The following is a 23725-nucleotide window of genomic DNA, read 5'->3' on the forward strand; positions in this document are numbered from 1 at the left end:
GATGTGTTTGCACAAAAACTGGTACAGTCATAGGTTGATATTTATGTATTTTAAGTGAAATGTCTTAACAACTACTGAATGAATTGCCATGAAATTTGGTACAGAAGTTCATGTTGCATACCTGCAAAACAAATCACATTCCCATCAGCCTCAGCTGTGCTTTGTATTTGGTGATAATTAGTATATGTTATCCTGCTAGCACACTAAACTAAGATGGTCAACAAGGTAAATATTATACCTGCTGGACATCAGCGTGTTAGTGTTTTCACTGTATGGACACAAGCTTATGTTAGCATTTAGCTCAAAGCATCAATGTTTAACGGGGTAGCATTGTACAGACTAAATGAAATACATTTGGAAGAAACTACATGAATACAAGACTTGAAGATAAATACAGCCAAGCTTTTGGTCTCTACAGAAAAACGGTGTACTTATTATAGTAATGAAACTTGATATACTAACTCACAATGGAATAACACAGACACATTATAAGTTTTAATGTGGAATATATGAACACACATGGACTGCTACACTAATGTCACCTGTCCAGGCTCAGAGATCAGACAGCATTTCAACTGGATGAGTTAAATATGTGGTGCCTTTGTGAGCTCACAATTATTGGTATTGAAAGGAGCTTATGAATGGGACAATGCCATGCCACAGAGGAAGCGCCTCTCTCTCTGAGTGTGTATTTGTGTGTGTGACCGTAGCAACTGTATTATCAGTCAGAGCAGCGGACACTGAAACACCTCCACCAGGACCTCCAGCCTCTGGTTTGGCTTTGGGATATTTGACAACTGCTTGTCATCGCAGAAACTTGTAATCAGCCTCTTCCTATTCTCTTTTTCTTGCTGGATTTTTTATGGTTATGTGCGGATTTATGATGGAGAATTAAAATGGTGAGGAAGAAAAAACTGCAGGTGTTTGAGTAAGTATCACTCCTGTATGTATTTGCTCTGTGTTAGTTGTTGGCATGAATTCAATTCTTCTTACACCCTTAATCACTGTACTAATCCCACATTATCACTACAAGTTACCATAAAGGTGTCTAAGTTAGTTTAGTATTTCTATATATCTACATTTAAATGGTTTTCTCAAAATAATCCTATTTTATTCCTCAAAATATAGTACAAGTTGCCATATTGATCATTACTCTATAATCTTTGTTAAATTATTACATAATTTCATATGATTGACTTGATGTGAATGGCACCCCGGCAATCCTGATTCAGTTCAATAAAATAACAGGTGGCTTTCTTTTCTTCTTTCAAAGTGGCTTCAGCTTTATACATTAATGATGAGATGAATGTACTAATCGCTCTCCCGCTTAGATATAGATTTCATCGCATGTAGGAGTAACTGAACTGAACTGTTGTGCTGTTGTGTTTTTTGTTAGTTTTGATTATTTTAACTATTATTTCAACTAATTTAAAGCAAGTCATCTAATATCACATTGCGTGTGAGTTTGAAAGTGATTGTGCGATATATTCACATTTTCATGGGTGATTCTTTCCCATGTAAAATAACCTGCACTCCAACTATTTTTCTGTCAGCTTCCCCATTGTGTTGGTGCTATTGTGGCAGCATAGGTGACACAGGAGCTGATGTGTGTATTGTCCCTGTGTGAGCTGGTGTGTATTGTATATGTGTGTATGTATGGGTGCCCTTTACATTGTATACCAACCTATCTAGCATTCTCTTTCTCTGGGAATTGACTTATTCTACGGAAAAAGCCTTGTATGACCAAAAATTCACATACAAAAATAAGCTTTTTATTTCTCAAGTGTGTTCACTCATCTGTTAAGTGTAAATGTTGGGGTTTTTTGTAATAAATAACTGATGAGCAATCCTATATTTTCTTTATTTTCTCTTCAGAATTTGTGGAAGCATGATGTGGGATGGATAAATACGAACGAAGCTCTACTGTAAGTTGACATTACAGTATTACCTGTTACTATATTAGTATACTGGTGAATGTGGATCTGTGTAATCCACATCAAACAGTGTGAATGACCCTGTTGACCTCTAGAAAATAGAAACATGCTTGAATGAATGGTCATTTTAACAAACTATTGACATTTACAGCTGTTGTTTTCCTCAAGTGTAACACTGATATCATTTAGATGTGTGATGCAGCAGCTGTAGGGATTGATTGAAAAATAAGTCTTGAATTAATTTACTAGTCTGACTTTTTTTAAAGGCCTTTTTAGAGCCAATTCCATCCACTTTCATTTAGCGTCAGATATTTCTGAAATATGAAATATGTAGCAGTAGTAGTAGTAGTAGCTTTATTGTCATTATATTGAGGGTCAGACATAATGAAATTTAGATGACACTTCCTGAAGCATAAAAACATTTAAGACAATTAAAAACAATTCTATAAGAGCAATGAAGTGCAATATACAATGTAAAAAGGTGCAAACACAGCAAACAGCAGCAATATAATATATTCTCTAGTGTGCTCTGTCTTCCTGGTGAGGAGAGGGTCTAACTGAGCATGTGCAGTATGTGTGTCATCACTCTAGCATGATTCTGATTGGAGGAAGGACTGCAGACGTCCCCAATGTCCTCTACATTTTGATGAATTAAACTTCTTATTTAGCTATCAGTACTTCTTAACAACAAAAAATAAACAAATATGATGACATATGCAGATCACTTCCTGTATGTCTGTGACTTTCATGAAAGAAATTAATCTGTGAGATTAAATACACATATGTCAATCTCTCTTCTGCCTATGTGTGTGTGTGTGTGTGTTTGTGTGTGTGTGTGTGTGTGTGTGTAGATGGCCTCTAATGACCCTGAACTTCCTGACCCCCCTGGTGACCCCCAGCCAGGTGACCTCATTGAGATCTTCAGACCTGCCTACCAGCATTGGGCTCTTTACCTCGGAGATGGTTACATCATCAATCTAACTCCTGTTGGTCAGTAGAAGCCCCTAAGAGACAAGTAAATCAGCAAAGTTTAACAAAAAGCGGTCTCTCCGACAACATAGATTTTGATTTTGAGGGGTCTGTGAATTAAAAATGAACTTAGTGGCCTGAAACTTGACTGGCCTAAAGGTTTATCTGAAGTGTGATCAAGTGTGATCACACAATGCATTGCTACAGACTAAACTACCCCACGATGTGAGAAGTACTTTGACCAGCTACACTAGTAAAATGATACTTATGCATTGAAGCATTAACAATCTAATTATGTAAAATATTACAATAAATCACAGAACATGTACTTTAAATTTAGATATTTACAGTACATTTAACTGATAACTGACTGAACTTTGACTAGTATTTTTACAGTGTTGTATTGGTGCTTTTACCTATGTAAAGCATCTAAATACTTCATCCACCATTGTAGTTTGAGTTAAAGCCCCTGAAAACTATGACATGAAATATTTTAGAGTAAATGAGTAACCAAAATTGAAAAAAAAAAAACATCCTAAGTTAAAATATTTTTTAATTTAAACCATTAAGAAACTCAGCAACAGCCAAAAAACTGCCTCAACATATTGCGTCTCTAAACTAAGATTGTAAATTCAATTGAAGATTCAGCTGTGTGTAGAAATCTGTTTGATTTCATCCACATGATCCATAAAAAAAACACTGAAGACTTTGCTCCATTTTTCTACAGACGATGGCATCTGTTTCCGCTGGTTTTGGAGCAGATTTTTCAGTTTTATTAGTAAAGACTCCAATATATATTAATCACAGAGGATTATAAATTCACACTTTTCCCTTATTTAAAATTTTTAGAAAAACAGTGTATCGAAAAACCTGCACAATTTTAGGTCTAAGATCCTAAGATATAACTGTTGTGAAATATTTGTTATACATCAAATCTTTCCTTTTATATTCCATGTCAGAAAGATGTGTTGATTTCATCACAGTGAATCTCTCCTGTTTCCCAGATGAGAGTCAGGCGGCCGCCATGTCCAGTGTGAAGTCTGTCTTTAGCCGGAAGGCAGTGGTGCGCATGCAACTTCTGAAGGAGGTGGTAGGAAGTGACTCGTACCGTGTCAACAACAAGTATGACCACAACCACACACCCCTGCCTGTCTGCGAAATCATCCAGCGAGCGCAAGTCCTTATTGGCCAGGAGGTGTCCTACGACCTGCTGGGGAGTAACTGTGAACACTTTGTTACCCTTCTGCGCTACGGGGAGGGGGTGTCCGAGCAGGTCTCTCACTCTGTTCTTTATCTTTCTGTCTCATGTGTCATCAGGGCAAAATACTCAACTTCAGTCAACATAACACAGCAGCTGAAGAGTCCCAAATGTCACCAGACACCTTTAAATAAATATTTTTGCTTAAGTAGCAAATGAAATTAAAACCTACCTGAAAGTAAATCTAACAACATTTATGATGGCCTGTGGTGTTTTCTGGATTCAAGACAGTTTTTATGTCTACAACTCAGCTCTGTTACTCTTTGGTTGCCAGTTGGCCTCTGTTGTATAGCAGAGTATACAAAAAAAACCTACACCTGAACTAAACCTAAACCCTAAATTAAAACATTGTTCTTTTTGTCTGAACATTTGATTCTGGTTTCTTTCTTGTCAGAAAATGATGCATCAAAGCATAAAGGGACTGCACTCCAAAACACATTTTGTCCATTTCTGCTCTATCAATAGGTTCTGACAAAATGTATTTTATTTATTCATTTATTTTTTATAAGTGGCAATGTACAATAATCACTACTAATATTATAACAACATGAATGTAATGTGCCGAGTTTACTTCAACAACTAATTTACACCTGTGGTCTCAGGGTGACTAAAACTCAACAAAACCTCAAACATAGTAGAGCTGTAATCAAAATGATAATGATGTGTATCTTAACAATCTAAAATGAATTGAATAGCTGCAGTGTCCTCCTTCACAACGTATAGAGACTGTGGCAAGGTTGAATTAACGAAGCTTCCAGTGGATACAACAGTAACTATTTTTAATGGTATCAAAACATCAACTGTGTATAAACCTCATATTGTCACCAAAATGTGGCAAAAAGCACAATCCTTGTGTATTAGATGCATGGGTTGTGTGAGTGTCTGCAATGGTTGAATATTTTTATTTTCACAGCTATTTATGGGTTGATGAAGTACGGTATATACAAATAATGCGATGACATCATAGATACACAATGAAACTGGGACATTATTGTGTCTGTTGTACCTTCACTGTAATCCTCAGTGAACCTCTTCTGCTCCTCTTTGTGTTCACAGGCTACACGGGCCATTGGGGCCATCAGTTTGGTAACGGCAGCAGCCAGTGCCTTCTCTGTCCTGGGACTGATCAACACTCGATCCAGAAATAGGCCTTTCTGACAGCTGTGCTCTTCACTGTAGGGTGTTGCCTCCCAACATTCATGCGACTGTTATAAGAAATAAATAAATCACACTGAAATATCAACAGGAAACTTGTTTGTAAGCTGAAATAAACCATTAATAAAAATGCATGTGTCAAATTAATTTGTTACTTGTTCAGTAGATCGTACCATATGTCATCAACAATGCAATGCAATGTAATGGTACAATAATATCTTCATGTTTTCGAATACTCCATCAAATCAAAGATTAAGTTGCAAGTACAAGTCCTATATTGAAGTAAAACTAAATATACTATATAATCAAAACTGGTTAATGTCAGAATGTGAACTTGCAGCATTAAAGGGTTGCTTCACCCAAATTACAAAAAAACATGTTTTTAAAGTTAATCTCGTTTGATATCTTAGTCATACAGTCAGACATAGTTTTATTAATCCAGGTTTTGCTGCCACCTCAATACAATGGGGCTGAGTACATTTCTGTTTCATTCAACAATTTTAATAGACATGTTTCTATGAAATCAAATATCTGTAATAATAATTATATCAAATATCAGAATCAGTTTCATTTGCCAAGTTGTGATTACAAGAAATGGTCCAGATGTCAACAGAAAAAAACAATAAATAGCTACATTAAACAATAAACACAAACATAACGGTGTAATGAAGAGACACTACAACTTACTGTGTAGTGGGCGTGGACTGTGTTCTTGCCTGTTGACACGATGTAATTACATCATTACAACATTGTGTAATTATTTATATTTACTGGTACATATATATATATATATATATATATATATATATATACATATTGTCTATGTATTTACTTACTTCACTTATACTTTACTTATGTCATTTTTCGTCTTCCATATATTACCAGCAGTTGTAGAGCTAGTCATGTAGGGTTGGTTGCACTCTACGATGACACTGTGTGGCGCTGTCCTCCCCAAACACTGGAGACAAATCAACAGAAGAAGAACGGACACGCTGTGTGACGTAGATTGTGTGCGTCGGCAGAGCCACACGTGTTGTTTTCATTGACAGTCTTCCGTGATTAAAGCTCCGGCAACGTGTGATTCTTCTGCGTTGTGTTACAGTCCAGCGTGAAGCCTCAAACAAGTCACAAATATGGGGAAAAAACTCAAAGTTGGAAAGACCAGAAAAGACAAATTCTACCACTTAGCCAAAGAAACAGGTAATTTACAGCCGCAGACAGCATTGGATTTAACATTAGCATTAGCTTTTCCAGCTAACTCGGCTGTGAAGAGTCTGTAAATGTCTGTAGCCTTATAATAATAACTTGTTTTAACTTTTTTTCAGGTTATCGGTCTCGTTCCTCCTTCAAACTCATCCAGCTCAACCGTAAGTTTCAGTTTCTGCAGAAAGCCAGGGCTTTGGTGGACCTCTGTGCAGCTCCTGGAGGATGGTGAGCAGCCTGTCAACACATGATCACACACTGTTTCTTGTTCTTCTCACCGAGCCTCTATAGCATACTTTACTTATTGATGTGTTTAGTAGATTAGTATTTAACACAGCACGATACAGAATCTAACAATGTTAACAATAACTGAAAATGTTAAAGTTTTGTAAAAGTGGAATTTGTGGCAGAACTGCTGTGCCTTACATTGCACAGATGTTCCTAATAATGTGCTCACTGAGTTTATGTCTACTTCAAATGTTGGTTTCACCCTTGGCAAACATTTTATAATTAGGACAGACAATACAAAACTAATAATTCATTTTTCCCTTAAGGTTTGCAACAGAAAGCACAATGTGACTGAATCACAGAGTGTCATACAAAATATTTTGGTCAAAAATGATGCTTTGTATTTATAGGCTTCACCATGTGAGATAGATGACAGACATGTACTCTGTTGTAGAATATGGGCAGCACATTGAAGACTGATGACTCAAAATCTTCTTGCAGGTTGCAGGTGGCGTCCAAGTTTATGCCTGTTTCAAGTCTAATTATTGGTGAGTGTATTGTCATCGTTATGTGTAGCTCATAATGCTCTGAGTAGACTTCTGAATTCAGTTGTATTTTATTTTGATTACATTTGAGATACTGTGAGTGAGAGAACTTTGAAATAAGTGCATCCTCTTGTCAGGTGTTGACCTGGTGCCCATCAAGTCCATCCCCAATGTGGTGACGCTACAAGAAGACATCACCAGTGAGAAATGCAGACAGGTGAGTCCTTGCTGCACTGCTGCTTACACTGATTTACACTGATTGACCAGTTCAATAACCCTGCAAAAAGTATGACAGTGGAGACACAGAGGGGTTTCATACATGGCTTAATTAAATAAAATACTTTTTGCTCCATGTGCAGGCTCTTCGAAAGGAGCTGCAGACATGGAAGGTCGACGTGGTGTTGAACGACGGAGCCCCGAACGTGGGAGCCAACTGGCAGCATGATGCCTTCTCTCAAGGTAGGTGCTTAACTAAATTGAAACAACATAAGACTAGTTGAACTTTTCCTGTATGTCACAGCGGTGGACACACATCTTGAAAAGTTGGGGTTTACAGATAGACAAGATATCCGCCAATACCGAATAAAAGACTCACAGGAATCATCAGATGAAAAAAATATGTATTTCTGCATCATGACATTAAAAACGATTAAATGATATCACAGTCAAACATTTGCATCTACATTTAAACAGAAGTGACATTAGTTCTATTACTTTTTTTTGTTTGTGTCCTGATCACACCTGTCGTGATAATGGCATTTGAAGCAAATACCAAATGCCTCTGCCTCTCTCTTTTTACCCTCAGCTCATCTGACCCTCATGGCATTGAAGTTGGCCTGTGACTTTCTGAATAAAGGTGGCACTTTTGTCACCAAGGTTTTCCGCTCCAAAGACTACCAGCCGCTGCTCTGGATCTTCCAGCAGTTTTTCAAGAAGGTGCAGGCGACCAAACCACAGGCGTCTAGGAACGAGTCTGCTGAGATCTTTGTTGTCTGTCAAGGTCAGTTGCAACATCAGACTACAGTCTTTGAACATCCTGCCTTTTTAGGATGTATTTTCGTAATCACATCTAACCCAAATTTTCTTGTTTTGTCTTTACCAGGTTTTCTTGCCCCAGATAAAATTGACGGGAAATTCTTTGACCCCAAACATGCGTTTAAAGAGGTGGAGGTTCAGGCCAAAACTGTGAAGGAGCTGATTCCTGACAAGAAGCCAAAGGTATGCATGGGTAAATGCAGTAAAAGTAGAATGGGAGGTTAAATTATATATTTACTAGAGTCTCGTTTGTTTTTAACTTGACATGCAGTACTAAAGTTGCATAAATGATTTTATGTTATTATTTAAATAACTGTTTACACACCATTTACTGTGGTGTTGATATGGTGACATAGTTCTCTTAGTGTTCATGAATATTATAGTTTGAAGTAAACAGTCCATATCTCCAAAATTACACCCATGACTAATCACTTTCTGTTCCAGGCGGAGGGATACGCAGACGGTGATCTCACACTCTACCACACTTTCACAGTGACGTCTTTTCTCAAAGCAGAAAATGCTATCGACTTCCTGGGCAAAGCCAGTGAGGTGAGATTTCTGTGACTTGTAACATTTTGCATAATATTCTCTATTTTCTAATGTCAACAAATCCCATGAAACCCCCCCCCCCGGTTTGGTATGCTGACCACTTTGTTATTCATTTTTAGATTACTTTTGACGATCCTGAACTGGAGTTTCATGCCGCCACCAGCGGTGAGATAAAGGAGTGTTGTCGTGACATCAAAGTTTTGGGCCGCAAAGAACTCCGGTAAGTCATTTAGGTGCCTCGATTCTGAAGTTTGTGAATAATTGTAATAAACAACATTTCCTTGCAAATGAAGGTACTAGTGGAAGGCACTGGTGCAATGTGGAATAGGCTGATTTTCCTCTCAATTCTTTGTTTTCCCCTAAAAATAAGACATCATTAAGGTGGTAATGATTTAGTGACTCATACTTGTATGTGTTTTTCTTTCATATCTCAGCCTGCTGCTGAACTGGAGGTCCAAGCTGAGGAGGTACCTGTCCAAGAAACTGAAGGACGCCAAGGAGCGTGACCAGGGAATCAAGTAAGCTCTTCAGCACATTTACTAAAAGCCACCACAATAATTTACTTCTCCATCAGAATGTCAAATAGCAGCATTTTTTTTAAAAATCCCCTCTTCTTTGTTTTTAGTTTAAGTTCTGATGAAGAAGAGAGTCACTCAGATGGAGAACCAGACAAGAAGAAAGGAGAAGATGAAGAGGAAGATGAAGAGGCAGAAATGGAGAAGAAGCTGGCAGAGTTGAAAGCTGAGGAGGTGTCTGAGCTCAAACGGTATGAAACAGGACACTATTTTCCTTTTACTCCAGATTTGATTTGACTTATTGTTATGTGTTTGAATGATCATGCCTTTTTAAGACCTACTACATTTTCCTTCTTTTTCCTGCATCAGTTTGAAGTCAAAGCCTGGAGTCATATTTAGTATTATTGCAGATTTAGATAAACAGCATTAAGTGTCAACAAACCATGATTATTTTTTCAGAAATATTTGAAAACACTTGGGTGTTTTCATGCAGTGCCAGTCATATTTCTGCAGGCGTTGAAACAGCAGCAGTCAGTCTTTGAGACTACAGCGTTTGTATAACTGTCATACTGCTTCAGGAAGAAGAGGAAGCTGTTGAAGGAGCGGAGGAAGCAGAGGGAGAGGGTGGAGCTTAAGATGGATCTGCCAGGCGTCTCCATTGCTGATAGTAACGATGTAACCCTGTTCTCCCTCGCCACCATCAAGAAGAAAGAGGTGATGGATGCGCACAGACACATGCACAAGGACGCATTAACTCACTGCTCACATGAAATAATCCTCAGATTATTACAAGTAGAGATGTAAATACAGACATCAGCGGTAAAAAAACAACAAAAAAACTCCAAAACATACTTTATGTGAATGAGGTCTAGCACTTCATCTTTATTATGATTCACACAGAGAAGTTTTTCTGATTTTCTGATGCCAATTTCATATTTCTTTTGTATTCACCTCCTCCTCTGTCACACCTCTCCTCATCAGGCGCTGGCTAATATATCCAAAGGGGACATGCAGGCAGCAGACACCCTGGTAGGAGAAGATGACGACATTCACCTGTCAGAGGACGAGGACGATGAGGCGGATAAAATGTCCCTGGCTTCTGATTTAGATGATGAAGACATGGAGGAGGTGGAGCTGAACCAGAAGGAGCTGGAGAAGAAAGCGCCTAAGAAAAAGTAAGTGGCCGTTGAGACCAAAACTGGCCCCGCGTTGAAAAAAAAAATCCAAGGAGCTGCATCGGTGTGACATCTCATGTACTGCGTTTTCTGACAGTCACAAACTTATTACTGCAACCCTCAGTAATGAATCATTCTCTTACTTCGTTTTTGATGACCTGCTTATATGTGTTTTCCAGAGTAACATTCACCCAGGAGGAGGACGATGATGAAGGAGAGGGGAGTGGCTTGCTGGTGGAACTAGAAGGAAAGGATGAGAAGAGAGAGCGAGAGACTGACCTGTGGTTCAGCAAGGTTTGTCCACGTGTGCTTCCACAATGCAACATATCACAAAGTATAGCTCACAAAACAAGCTTTGTTCTTCTGTTCTTCTTCAGTTTGATGTTTATTCCAATATGATTGGTCGCATGCTGCATCCTTCACTTCCTTTATTGATTTTACTCATGGCTGCCTGACATTTGACCCCCGTAGGGCATCTTTTCTGAGATCAACCTGGAAGGAGACGCAGAGAGCGAGCTCAAACAGACCCAGTGGCTCCAGGAGAAACAATTAAGTGAGCATCTTCTCTGTTTCACATATTCATTTTTATTCATGAATGAAATCCTTGAAAGAAAACACACACAATTTTAAAAGGGTAGTTATTACCCTAAATGTGAAACTAAACATAACCATACTTTATCTTTTTTTTGTACAATAAGGCAAAAAGAGGAAAGCTGAGGAGCAGGAGGAGGAGGAGGAGGAGGAAGAAGAGGAGGAAGGGGCTGCTCAGCCAGCAGAGGAGGAGGTGGCAGGACCTTCACAGAAAGCCAAAGAAGAGAGTGACAGCGACTCAGATGACAGCACCGATGATGAAAAGTAAAATCTCATTTCATCCAGTTTATTTTGTTTTATACAAGATATGATGTAATGGACCCAGTTTGATAAATGCTTTGGTTTTTCCAGTTATGTATGTTTTTAAAATATTATCTAAAGGAAAATTGATGTAGAAATTAATGAGTAATAGGACCATCGCTGGAAAACTGTGGCAACATTTCCAAGTAGTTCTGCTGTAAATGCCTTTTTGTTATCAAAATAATTGAGGTAATCAAACCAATGATGAAAGCCATAACAGCACATTGAGCACATTTTTGCTGCTTTTTCCAGAGAGATTAGCAGGATGAAGCATGGCAGAGGTGCTGGTGGTCTGGCAGGAGAGGTCGATGACGACGACTTCCAGGTTGTTCCTGTTGAAAGCATCAGTGAGTATAAAACATATTTATGTCATGTTTGTCTGGTGATTGTATTCAGAGCATCTCACACTACAGTGCTTCCCTTGTTTTCTGTAGAAGAGTTTGTCTGCTTTATTAACCACTCCCTTTTCTCAACTCCACCCTACATGTTAGACCAAAAACAAAAATGTAACTGTTGGAAACTGTTGAACTTATAACACAAGAGAAACCAGACATGTTGCGTGGTATCTTAATGCATGTCTGTGTGTTCTGTGCTCCTCAGGCAAGAAAGCCAGGATCCTGGATGCAGAAGGTCTGGCCCTGGGCTGTCAAATTGCTACGTCCAAGAAGAGAGCCAGAGACCTGGTGGATGGCTCCTTTCACAGGTGTGTGTGTGTGTGTGTGTGTGTGTGTGTGTGTGTGTTTTAACATGGCCTCCCATCAGCAGGTTTAAATTGTTGCAACAGGCTTACTTTAAAGAATAATTCTGACATTTGGGGAAATATGCCAATTGACTTTCTTATCAAGATTTGGATGAGAGGATTGAAACCACTCTCACATCTATATGGTACATATAGAGAGTAGCCTTAAGCCTACACACATTATCTGATTGTGAAACCTCCAGGACACATTTAAAAATGTAGTTTAATTATTTGTTTCAGAGCACCACTTCAGAGCAGCTTAGTCCAAATATATCACTAATTTGATCTATTATACTATTTCCTGTTCAAAATGATAAATTCTGGATTTAGGTTTAGTGTGACTGGCAGTGAAAAGTAGTATTGGTTCACACAATACCAATGAGTTGCACCTTATGTGCTGTATTATAAGCTCTTTTTATATATGGATACTTGTGCAGGTTTGCTTCATCCGAGGAGGTGTGGGATGTACCTGAGTGGTTCCTGGACGATGAACGCAAACACAGGAAGAAGCCAGTGCCAGTTACCAAGGAGATGGTGGAGGAGTACAAACAGAAGTGGAAGGAGATTGATGCTCGTCCCATTAAAAGAGTTGCTGAGGCCAAGGCCAGGAAGAAGAGGAGGGTAAGATGAATGAAAACTTAAAAACAGTACAGCTGTTGATAAAGGTTTAAAGACAGGAAAAACTATAAAACTGGACTTATCATTACAGCGGATAGATTTATTTTATGACACAAAAAACCCAAAAACATTTTAGTTTAACTGTGATATATGAATTAGGCAATGGTCAAAGCATTTATACATTTGGTTACATTGGTTATACATTGGTTCCTCTGTGACTTTGCCAGATGCTGAAGAAGATGGAGCAGGCCAAGAAGAAAGCAGAGGCAGTCGTCAACACAGTGGACATCTCTGAGAAGGAGAAAATGTCTCAGCTGAAGAGGTATGACTTCACACTTGGAGGGTTAAAAGAGAATTATGACTACGTGAAACGGAAGTGAATCACTTCATACTAGACAATTTAAGAAATCTAAAATTTAAATTTTGTTGTGTTTTTCCCCCACAGTATCTACAAGAAAGCTGGCTTGGGGAAGGAGAAGAGAGATGTAACTTATGTCGTGGCCAAAAAGGGAGCCGGCAAGAAAGTGAGAAGACCTGCCGGCGTCAAGGGAGTCTTCAAAGTGGTGGACAGTCGCATGAAGAAAGATATGCGAGGAATGCAACGGAAAGAACAAAACTCTAAAGGGCGCAAAGGAAAAGGTGGCAAAGGAAGACCGGCAAAGGGTGGAAAGGGAGGAGTGAAGAGTGGTAGAGGGCGAAAAGGAAAATAAACTTGAACCTGTATCACTCTTTTAAGTCCTGCCTTTCTATTTAACTGTTAATCATTACCTGCTCTCATGTTCTAGGTGAGCATTTATTGAACTTTGTGAGCTTAGATGCCACAGTTTGAGCTCCAACATGAACTTTGGTCTTTGATAAGAGCGCCATCTTTTTGAGCAACCTTGGCTGAGGTTTCTTAAACTCTTTGACACCCAAATTGTGTGTTTGGGATATTAAAATGCTGGGGCTCTGTGTACGTCTTTCTCAAGATGTATAGCATTTGCCTTGAATGGAATGGTTTCACTGAACTGCCGAACTGTAAATGACAGTAAATCAAGTTTCTTCAGAAATGTATCTCTTTATTTTGTAAATATATCTTTGCAATAAAAAAGTTTGTTGAAGGAGGTTGTTGAATCACCACATTGTGTCCAGTCTTTTTCCAGATTGCAGTCAGGCTACGTTCACACCGCAGTTAAAAGTGACCTGAATCCGCTTTGTTCGCTCAAATGTCACCCATATCTGATTTGTTTCTGACAATGTGAACAGCACAAGATGCGTTGAATTTGACATTTCCAAATCCGATTAAGGTCACTTTCAAATGTGGTACTGCATTGGACACATATCGGATTTTTTTGAATGCGACCGCAATCTGAACAATCAGGTCACATTTAATGCAGCTTTGATGTTATTCTGGAGCAACACACAGCTAAAGCTCCGCATAAAGACAGCATTAAAGTACATGTGGCGTGCACAGACTTTTTGAAGGGTGAAAAGAAAAAAAGGGCACATACAGTGTGTTCTCGCCACTGAAGAGGGCACTTTAGCGTGCATTTTTGCCACCCAAGAGGGCAGTTTAGTGTGTTTTGCCAACTAGGAGGGCACCTTAACACACGTTTTGGCTCCCATGAGGGCACTTAAGCGAGTGTTTTTCAACAATTGGGCCACGGGGGGGCGACAATATGCATTTTGCTAAATTTAACTGTCTTCATCATCAAAACTACAATACCTTCAATAAAGAGTGGCCTCATGATTGATGAGTGCACCATACACTGTTGAATTATTGTTTCAAGGGATCTTTATCACTTTCTTGTTCTCTAATTGAGCAGTAAATATTAAATTTATAACAAAAGAGGTGCTTGCTCAAGGGGGAATGTTGGGTCTCTTTAAGTTAAATTAAAGAACATGGTCCAGACCTGCTTTATGTGAAAAGTGCCTTGAGATAACTTGCTGTGATTCAGCGCTATAACTAAAGATTGATTGATTGATTGATTGATATCTCCATAGTTTAAAAAAGTACCAAACACATCTGTGAAACCCTTTGGATTGTCTTTCTGAAGTCTGTAGAAGTCACTAAAACATAAAAAAACAGTTGTACAGGGAACTTTGCAGGAAGTACAAGCAACTACATTTCCCGTGAGCCTTAGCGACATGTCAGGATGTAGCGTAAAGCAGTGTCTATGATCGTAAAGCTCGTCTGTTCATTATGCGGGAACAGTAACAACAGCTGTCTTGTTTAGCTAGAGTGGAACATGTTTAATTTATTCTATTTAAAACAGTGAATAATCCTAAATGTTAAGTATCAGTATATCTGCAAAGCCACGTCTGAGTCGGTGAAGTTATCTAGAAGTTAGCTGCGGTTAGTTTAGTTATTGACTTAGCTTGGCTTTAGCTAAGTTAAAGTTAGCAACTACTACCTGCTTTCACTTTTGGGGTTTCACTGAAGACTTTCTAATAGGAGAACAAGGGCTTTGGTTTCACCTCCTGTAGGGATGCTCCTCATCGTCCTGGTATGCAGCCTGGCTCTGTCTGCCACCGGACAGCAGGAGCAGGAGGACTGGATAGACCCTTACGATATGCTCAACTATGATGCAAGCACCAAAACGATGAGGAAGCCCGCAGAGGTTGGATGATGTTAAATATCTACTGATCTGCTGTTAGCTGAAAGACCCTAAACCATGCTAATGTGTGTGTTTGTGTGTGTGTGTGTGTGTGTGTGTGTGTGTGTGTGTGTGTGTGTGTGTGTGTGTGTGACAGCCAAGAAACTATCAAAATGTGCCAACTAAAAGAAGACAGTACGATCAGGACCAGGACTCCAGCCAACCTGAGCTAACTCTGTGTAAGGGTGAAGTAGAAGAGTTAAAGAGACAGGTCAGTGACTCTTGGGCTACACCACAACACTCAATCATCTCTGTCCTATGTCGTTTATATCTTTGATATCTTTGATAACTGTCAGATTCATACTGTAATCAGAAAACAACAGAAAATGTCTGAATTCACACATCAATCATGGAGCTGGGAAATACAGTGTTGGTGAAAGTTTGTGAACACTTTACAATGTTCTTAATTTCTGCATATGATCTGAAACTTGATTAGATTTTTACACAAGCCTGAAAATTAGATTAAGGGAACCCAATTAAACAAGTGAGACAAAATCATTCAATGTATTCATTCATTTATACATCTTATATATTTTTTTATTTGTGTGGGGCAAAAGTATGTGAACCCTTGTTTTCAATAACTAGTGTGATCATCGTTCATTGCAATAACTTCTGTAAAACATTTCTGGTAACTATTTATTAGACTTGCACATCAGCTTGGAAGACTTTTAATCCATTCTTCCTTACAGAACAGATGTTGTTGGGCTTCTTGGCAAGAACTGCCTGCTTCAGGTCCTTCAACAATATTTCTGTAGAGCTAAGGTCAGGACTTTGACTCTATTCCAAAACATTAGCTTTCTTTTGCTCTAATCATTCTTTGGTAGAACAACTTGTGTGTTGTTGTCTTTTTTCATGATACACTTTCTGCTGTCCTGGTCCAGATGCATCAAAGCAGGCCCAAACCATGATACTGTCCACAGAACATTTTTCTGGCTTATCCACATGGTCTTTTTAGAGAGCTATCACTTTCTCTTTGCAACTCTGCCATGCACACCATTGATGTCCAATGTTCTCTTGATGGTGGATTCATGGACATTGACTACAGCCACTGCAATAAAGGCCTTTAGTTTCCTAGATGTTAGCCTGGAGTCCCATGTGACCTCCCAGACGATTACATGCATTGCTCTTGGTGTGATCTTTGTTGTCCAACAACTACTGGGGAGGGTAACACAGGTGTTGGATGTCTTCCATTTCTACACAATCTGCCTGATAGTCGCCTGGTGGAGTTTGAAATGGTTTTATAACCCCTTCCAACCTGGTGAATATCAACAACTCTTCGACGAACCTGTGTTGTGAAACTCAGACTTTGACAGTGAAGAATCAAATTTCTCTTCTTTAAATAAATCAGGGCCTCCCAGGCTCATACTTGATTGGCATCCTATTGATTACAACATCTTACTATAATTTCTCCTTCAAATGAATTGATAATCCTAGAGGTTCACTTACTTTTGCCTCATACAAATATGTAACATTGGATAATTTTCCTCGCTGGATGCACACATGGATAAGTGTAAGATTTTAACTGATGTCTCTTTGTCTAGTTTTGTAAAGGGTTCACAAACTTTCAAGCAGTACTGTATATCAATACACTGAATCTCTATTCAGAGAAAACTAACTTTCATAAAACCTGTCAACCATCACATATATTATACTTTGCTTTTATTCAGATTGAAGATCAAAAGAAGAAAATCACGGCCCTGTCACAGCAGCCTACATGCAATCCAGTGTTCAGGCGATTCCTTAGTAGACTCCTGAAGGAGATACAAAGAGTTGGTTTGGTAGGTGGCCATTTAACATGTAATATGATAAAAATATGTGATTCTGAATGCGTCCTATGCAGCTGTTGAATATATCGCAGTTCCTTGTAGTAATCATGCGGCTTACCCTGGATAAACCAATCTGTTTTAAATGTGATACTGTTGATATTTTGGTTCAGTATCTTCATAGTACCCAGGTGTAGTTAGCACAATACAGCAGAAAACAGGGCGTTGCCATTTTAATCCTGCTGTCTCCATTTGTCCCCAGCCCAGTGACACCACAGACATGTTGTACGATGCCAAAATCAGACTGTCCAGACAATCCATGACAGAGATACAGAAACTTCTGGATGGTGAAGAAAGCTGGAGAACAGGAGCTCTGGATGATGCCATCAGTCGGATATTAGTAGATCTTAAACCACATGACTATGAGGCGTGGAAGTGGCGTTTTGAACACACCTTTGGCGTGGAGCTTTACACTCTCTTACAAGTAAGACCATTCATGAATCTTAAGTTTTAACTGACATTTCAGTCATGTGCTTCCTATGTAAAAAATATACTCTGTTTATAGTCAGGCCTTTCTTACGTTGATTTAGATAGTCTTTTATGCATGTCCATTAAAGGGGGACTCTACATATTTTACAGTTTTTGAAATGCCTTTATTGTACACTTTGTATCAGCTAAGTGGTTTTCCATCTTTTGGTCCCAGTTAGTTCATAATCTGTTCTCTCTGCTTGTGTTTCAGGCGGCTCTGTTTGTCCTGGTTTTAATGGCCATCGTGGGCACTCAGCTGTGGTCAATAGTTTCCTGGTTTGTGCAGATCAAGAGACTGTTAATAATCTGCTTCTTAGTCAGTATTGTCTGGAACTGGTTCTATCTGTACAAGGTGAAGAAACGTTTTTCATTTCACTTGCACTTGTTTTGCTATTCAGGGCTTTCTTTTAGACAAATAAGATGTTTGCAACACTTTGATACATTCATTTATTTTCAGATTGCCTTTGCTGAGCACCAAAACAATATAGTGAAGATGGACAGTGTCAATGAAAAATGCACCGGAATGAAGAAAATTGACTGGAGTGATAACTTGAGAGGTAAGCTGTGTATGTCACTGTCCATGAATCTGCAAAACGCCAACTTTTCAGGAGGTGAGCAAAACAGACTTTTTCAACTTTTCAGCTTAGTGGCAATGCATTTTCCAGATTGGACAGTAGGTTTCTATGTAGTATACACTTATACATTAATACATTATTTTACAATTTTTGCCTCTCATTCACACACTCTACCTCTGGTAATGCCCATTGTGAGGAACTTGGGGTTCAGTTTCTTGCTCAAGGATGATTCAATAATCAAACCACTAACCCTGTGATTAGTTGTCAACTCGCTCTACTTCCTGAGCCACATCCTCCTTAAGAAATGTAATTTCTTTGCAGAGCAGGAGAACTTTCTCAACCAATACATTAGTACTTACTCATTAAGTTTGTTTAAAAAATTCAAAATCACTAGATATATGGAGAACGTTATGATCACAATTGCTGTGCTTCCTTCATTACTCATGTAAAAAAAAAAGTGTCTTTCTGTCACTCCATATGGCCCCATACTGTCCCCCAATCACTTCAGTCAAACTTTACACACTGCACACATTCAGTGTGCAAAATCCTTTACAGTGGGTTTCCTTAAAGAACTTTTTCTTTCACTGCCTGGTCAGATTTGAAGAGGATTCACAGTAGAGCATTCCCAGCTGCTATTGTAGCAGGAGATATTTTACAAGACTGTGCAGAAAGAGGCCATGTTCCACTGAGCAACTTCTATTTAATATCTGATTTATTTAAACTGAACACTGTCCTTTTGATTGTTTTCCTGCAGAGTGGATGAGAAGCACCTTTACTCTTCAGGATGATCCTTGTAAGAAATACTATGAAGTCCTCATGGTCAACCCTATTCTACTTGTACCTCCCACCAAAGTAAGTCACTATGCTGGTGTCTGTAATTTTTCTATATATCTCTGGGTATCGAAAGCCTCACATGATCATGACTGTTGATCTTAACTTTTGTTTTTGGACACCAAAACATAAATGTAAATGTTGTATTGCTATAATTTTTATTTTTCAGTTTTTAAACATTTTTTGAGGAAATACAATGAAAGCATTTCAGTCCATTACATAAATCTGTTCCCATTTGACTCTCTTACTTAACTATTACTGTAAAATCAATATAAGTTTAGAAAGTAAAAGTTGTCTTTTACAAAGTTGCATACTAAAGATGTCTCTCTGTTTAGGCAATCTCAGTTACCATCACGACCTTCTTCACGGAGCCACTGAAACATGTCGGCCAGGGGATCAGTGAGTTTCTTCAAGCCCTCCTCAAAGATATGCCAATTACCCTGCAGATCCCAGTTCTTCTTACTGTCATGTTCACCGTTTTGGTAAGGACCCATGATCAAATCTCATTAACACTCACAAATAAATAAAATCAGCTTGTAAAAGTAAAGGTTCAAGTTTGAGAAAGTTCCGGTATAGTTTTTGTAAGGTGCAAAACTTTTTTTCAGGCCACCTCTGGATTAGGGTACTTCATATAATTTTGATCAGTGGATTCCTTTTTTTCAGAATTATTGTAAAATATCTACCTAATATTTAACTTTAGGTGAATATTTTACACTTTTATGCAGCTGAAGGTCACATTTGTATGTTGGATGCACATAATACCTAGTAATGTATATAATGTTTTCTGTCATGTGTTTTAATTGGCTTGACAAACACAAAACACAATAGTGTGAAGGCTGTTGAGATGGTACATCAAGGTTTCTGTTGTGAGTTTTTCTCTGGTTAACATGCAGAGGCAAACGGTACAAAGTCTGTATCCGCTTCAGACAAATAAGATAGCAAAAATGATAAGAGACACTACGCATTGATCTACTGGCAGCGGACAGTGTAGCTTTCATCCAGTGAAACTAAATAATGAATATAAGATAGGTAAGGGTAAGATTTAAAAACAAACGAAAAACACGACTCTTACCAGGTCAGGAAGTGGAGAAAGGAGATTTGATCATTCAAGTTCTTGAAAATCTTTTGCAGAAATAATAATATTGAGAGTAATTGATTAAAGAATTTAAAGAAGACTAAAGTGTATCTCTTTGCATCACCAGTTGTAGCCTTGTTGTCACTTTGTGAATCATGTCTATGTCAGTATTTATTGATGAAGTTATGTCAAATTTTGCTACTGTGATTATATTCTGATTTTCTAGAACAACAGAAAATCTAGTTTGAATTTCATAGATGAAGCAGCTAAAGTTTTTAACATAATAATAATAATAATGATAATTTGCAATATAAAAGGAATTAAAACTTGTGGACAGTATTCAGTCCCAGATTCACGATTAGCAGTGATGAGGACTTTAAAGCGACAGAGAGAAGTTCGGCTACAGACACAAAAAGCTTAGGAAAGATGGGGTGACCTCATTGCGTATTTTATATTAGAGGGAAAAGTAATTGGCCTGCTGATCATTGCAAATGTATCGATAAGCTTGTATCTGAGAGTTGCGTGCTGTCTTTTTCATATTGATTTTACTCCTCTACAGGCATGCTTTTATGGAAGTGTGCAGGGAGCCTTCAGGTATGGCATTACTGCACCTCTGCGCCGCCGCCGTCGAAGAGATCCACCCCTTCCACCAGCGAACCAACCACAGCCTCCTCTTCAGAGGATTGAGGACGGTAACCAGCTAGCAGGAGGGGATGCACCACAGCAGGCCCCGAGGCAAAGATTAAAGCAGAACCAGATTCGTCAGAGGCGATTTGTCCAAGACAGAGAAGAACCACCTAGGGAAGTGGAATCCCTGAGCAGAGCCGACATACCCTTCAGTGATGATGAGGTGGATGGTGAATGGCGTGAGGGAAGTCTTGTATCAGAGCACACAGAGCACAGTCTCTCTGCTGCTGAAAGTGATCCTCAAAGTGAGTCAGAATCAGACAACCAGCAGGACACACAAGAGAAGCTAGCAGGAGAGAGTGCTAGCAGTGGAGCTAACAGGGGAGCCGAAGCTAACGAGGCCCAATCAAAAACTAAACCCACAGATTCAACTCAGGAAAAGGCCAACCCTTTGAAAGTGGACGAGAAAGTTTCTCGAGACGAGTCCCACAGCAACGGCACAACAGCCAGATCTCAGCCTGCACAACCTGCTCAGGTGAGTCCTTTTTAAAAATAAATGCAAACTTAATATAAGTAATATCACTAGTATCTGAATTCGGATAATGTTTCTTAACTATGATTAACTATGATTTTTGTCAATTTTGTTGACTGATGTTGAATACCACTGCATATTAGTAAATTAACTGTATATTTTTTATTGCCATTTGAAGCAGCAAATAACATGACAGTGTTTCTATAATGCAACTAATTGTCAGTTAAGGAGCTTGTTTCCCTATATTCAGAGTACTTACTTTATTTCCTCAGTTGACATAGTTAATAAGATCATGTTTGTTGGTTGGAAAATCTCACACTTATAAATGTATCATTTTCTACTACATTGTGTTTTTGTTTGAATGTTCATTTTGTCACTTTGCGTAACATGTTTCTGATTTGAATCTCTCACTGCAGAACCTGGAAGCTCCAGATGAAGACAGAACGTTCTCTGACTCATTGACACATGTTGAAACGCTTGGACTATCTGTTCAGGAGACATTTGTGGAATAGACACTGTCTACATTATTCAAAAGCAGCAACATTGTCCTCATCAGTGTTTGACACTTTTTGTTGGACTGTGGAGGCCTTCAGTCTATCCCTTACTGATTGACTTACATTGTTGAAATGGATGTGGCCCTTTTTGCCAGTGTTGCCATTGGAGGGAATTTATTGTAAAAAAGAAAAGTCTTGCTTCTGTGCAGTCAGCTGAATATGCCTTCTCCTGAAAGGGGACACCAACCTGACTGAACTGGTATCAGGGAAACGGGAATCTTATTTGTGAAAATCAGTGTGTCTCATCTACAAGCAGAAATCATGGTCTACAAAACTCGGTTTACATAGTATCATTCAATCACATCAATAACAAAATGATCATTTACAATAAACAAATAACTTAAATTTTACTTTCATTCTAACATTTTGAAGTTGAAACTTTAATCTGGTCATTTACAGGGTAGAAATTCTATTTCTTTATGCTGTTTTGGGTTTTTTTTAGTTTTTTTTTTTTTTTTTACAATTAGCTATCTTTAGGGTTATTAAATAGAGATTGTATATTGAGGGCTTGAAATACTGATGTGGAAGTCACTGTTTTGCTCAGCATTAGTGCTGTTGCTGTTTGTTTACAATTTAAAAAGTTATTCATTTTAAAGTCATAAATAAATTTGTTTTGCAAGAATATTCTTACACAAAAGCACAAAATGTTGAAAATCTTGTAGCAACCTGCTCCAGAAACAAATCTTGAAATTGCTGATTCTGAAGTAGGCAGCAGTAATTAAATCTGCACTGATAATTTGAAAGATAAAGATATTACATTACATTACTTCACTTCCAGTGAAGACAAACAGTTGATATGTTTTTGGTTTCATGCAGAATAAATATTTCTTACTTTCACTTCAGATCTTTCACAACACATGACTGTGGAGTAAACAGTAAACAGTAACAGTTCTTGCTGACTGATGTACCATAAAGCTGACGCAGGCTAAAGCTTGTTTACTTTGACATTTTGTACTTTTAGTGTAAGGGTCCTCTCTGCTACATACTAGGTTTTATTGAAAAATATGTCTCAACACCATGTTAGCCACAACCTGCAGACAGTATACCCACATATATTTGAACAAAATTAATACTTTATTAAAACCATGAGTACAATTTTGACTGTCATTAACAACTTTCATGGATTATTAGACACTTCTTTATAGTCACATGTGAACATGAGCAAAAATGGTCAGCACAGGAGTGTTGTCTTTATCCAGAATGGAAAAATTTTAGGGTTGAAATTACACGTTCATGCACACGTGTAGAGGGTTTTGTTTTTTTCTTTTTTGTTCTTTTTATTTGATTATTAGCTTTCAGCAACACCCAAATACAGATTTTTGTTTGGCTGCAGACCACATTTTCTGTTATATAAAATGCACACCCATTGATCCTCTGGAGCATTATGGGAGAGCCCTGAACAGATGTTGGTCAGCCATCTCAGGATGTTTTTTGGGATTGCACATCTGAGATCATGTTCTTGGTGTATTTCTGAGAATCATAAAAGCTGATATCTGTACTTGTCGTTTTGATTTATATTTTTAAACTTTGTACTTTTATGCCAATAAAAAATTAAAAATGTCTTCATCATATTGTAATCCTTGAAACAGCTTTTACATAAATAATTAAAAAGTAATCCAAATAGCTGATTTTTATTTTTTTAGTTGTTGGTTTGCATTCTGTTTGCATTTTCTAAAAGGCGTAAATAATCAGTTATCTCGTGGACCCATATCAATCCTCTCGGCGAACCCTGGTGGCCCTCGGACCGTAGATTGTGAACCTGCGTGCCGCCTGAAATTCATTTCCTGATT

General features: G+C 38.3%; 3 protein-coding genes across 3 annotated transcripts; all 3 read left to right on the plus strand.

Moving 5' to 3' along the window:
* The first annotated feature begins 1898 nt into the window (after nucleotides 1-1898).
* plaat1 (phospholipase A and acyltransferase 1) lies at nucleotides 1899-5319 on the plus strand. The gene is made up of 4 exons (XM_053322504.1): nucleotides 1899-1925; nucleotides 2786-2924; nucleotides 3908-4176; nucleotides 5218-5319. The coding sequence occupies exons 1-4, from the start codon at nucleotides 1899-1901 to the stop codon at nucleotides 5317-5319; spliced, it is 537 nt and encodes a 178-aa protein (XP_053178479.1).
* Nucleotides 5320-6342: 1023 nt separating this feature from the next.
* Nucleotides 6343-13918, plus strand: ftsj3 (FtsJ RNA 2'-O-methyltransferase 3). Its single transcript, XM_053321834.1, has 21 exons — nucleotides 6343-6516; nucleotides 6642-6747; nucleotides 7249-7295; nucleotides 7430-7509; nucleotides 7652-7751; nucleotides 8098-8292; nucleotides 8395-8510; nucleotides 8772-8876; nucleotides 8996-9096; nucleotides 9311-9394; nucleotides 9502-9642; nucleotides 9970-10105; nucleotides 10373-10566; nucleotides 10746-10860; nucleotides 11038-11119; nucleotides 11265-11421; nucleotides 11710-11804; nucleotides 12058-12160; nucleotides 12634-12817; nucleotides 13042-13136; nucleotides 13260-13918. The coding sequence occupies exons 1-21, from the start codon at nucleotides 6450-6452 to the stop codon at nucleotides 13522-13524; spliced, it is 2568 nt and encodes an 855-aa protein (XP_053177809.1). The 5' UTR covers nucleotides 6343-6449; the 3' UTR covers nucleotides 13525-13918.
* A 1089-nt stretch (nucleotides 13919-15007) lies between these two features.
* On the plus strand, nucleotides 15008-21987 carry clcc1 (chloride channel CLIC-like 1). The gene is made up of 10 exons (XM_053322131.1): nucleotides 15008-15414; nucleotides 15548-15661; nucleotides 17118-17228; nucleotides 17476-17697; nucleotides 17953-18093; nucleotides 18199-18298; nucleotides 19071-19168; nucleotides 19483-19629; nucleotides 20782-21384; nucleotides 21798-21987. The coding sequence occupies exons 1-10, from the start codon at nucleotides 15283-15285 to the stop codon at nucleotides 21891-21893; spliced, it is 1764 nt and encodes a 587-aa protein (XP_053178106.1). The 5' UTR covers nucleotides 15008-15282; the 3' UTR covers nucleotides 21894-21987.
* Nucleotides 21988-23725: the final 1738 nt, after the last annotated feature.

This window comes from Scomber japonicus, chromosome 7, assembly GCF_027409825.1.
Source record: "Scomber japonicus isolate fScoJap1 chromosome 7, fScoJap1.pri, whole genome shotgun sequence".
Lineage (NCBI taxonomy): Eukaryota > Metazoa > Chordata > Actinopteri > Scombriformes > Scombridae > Scomber > Scomber japonicus.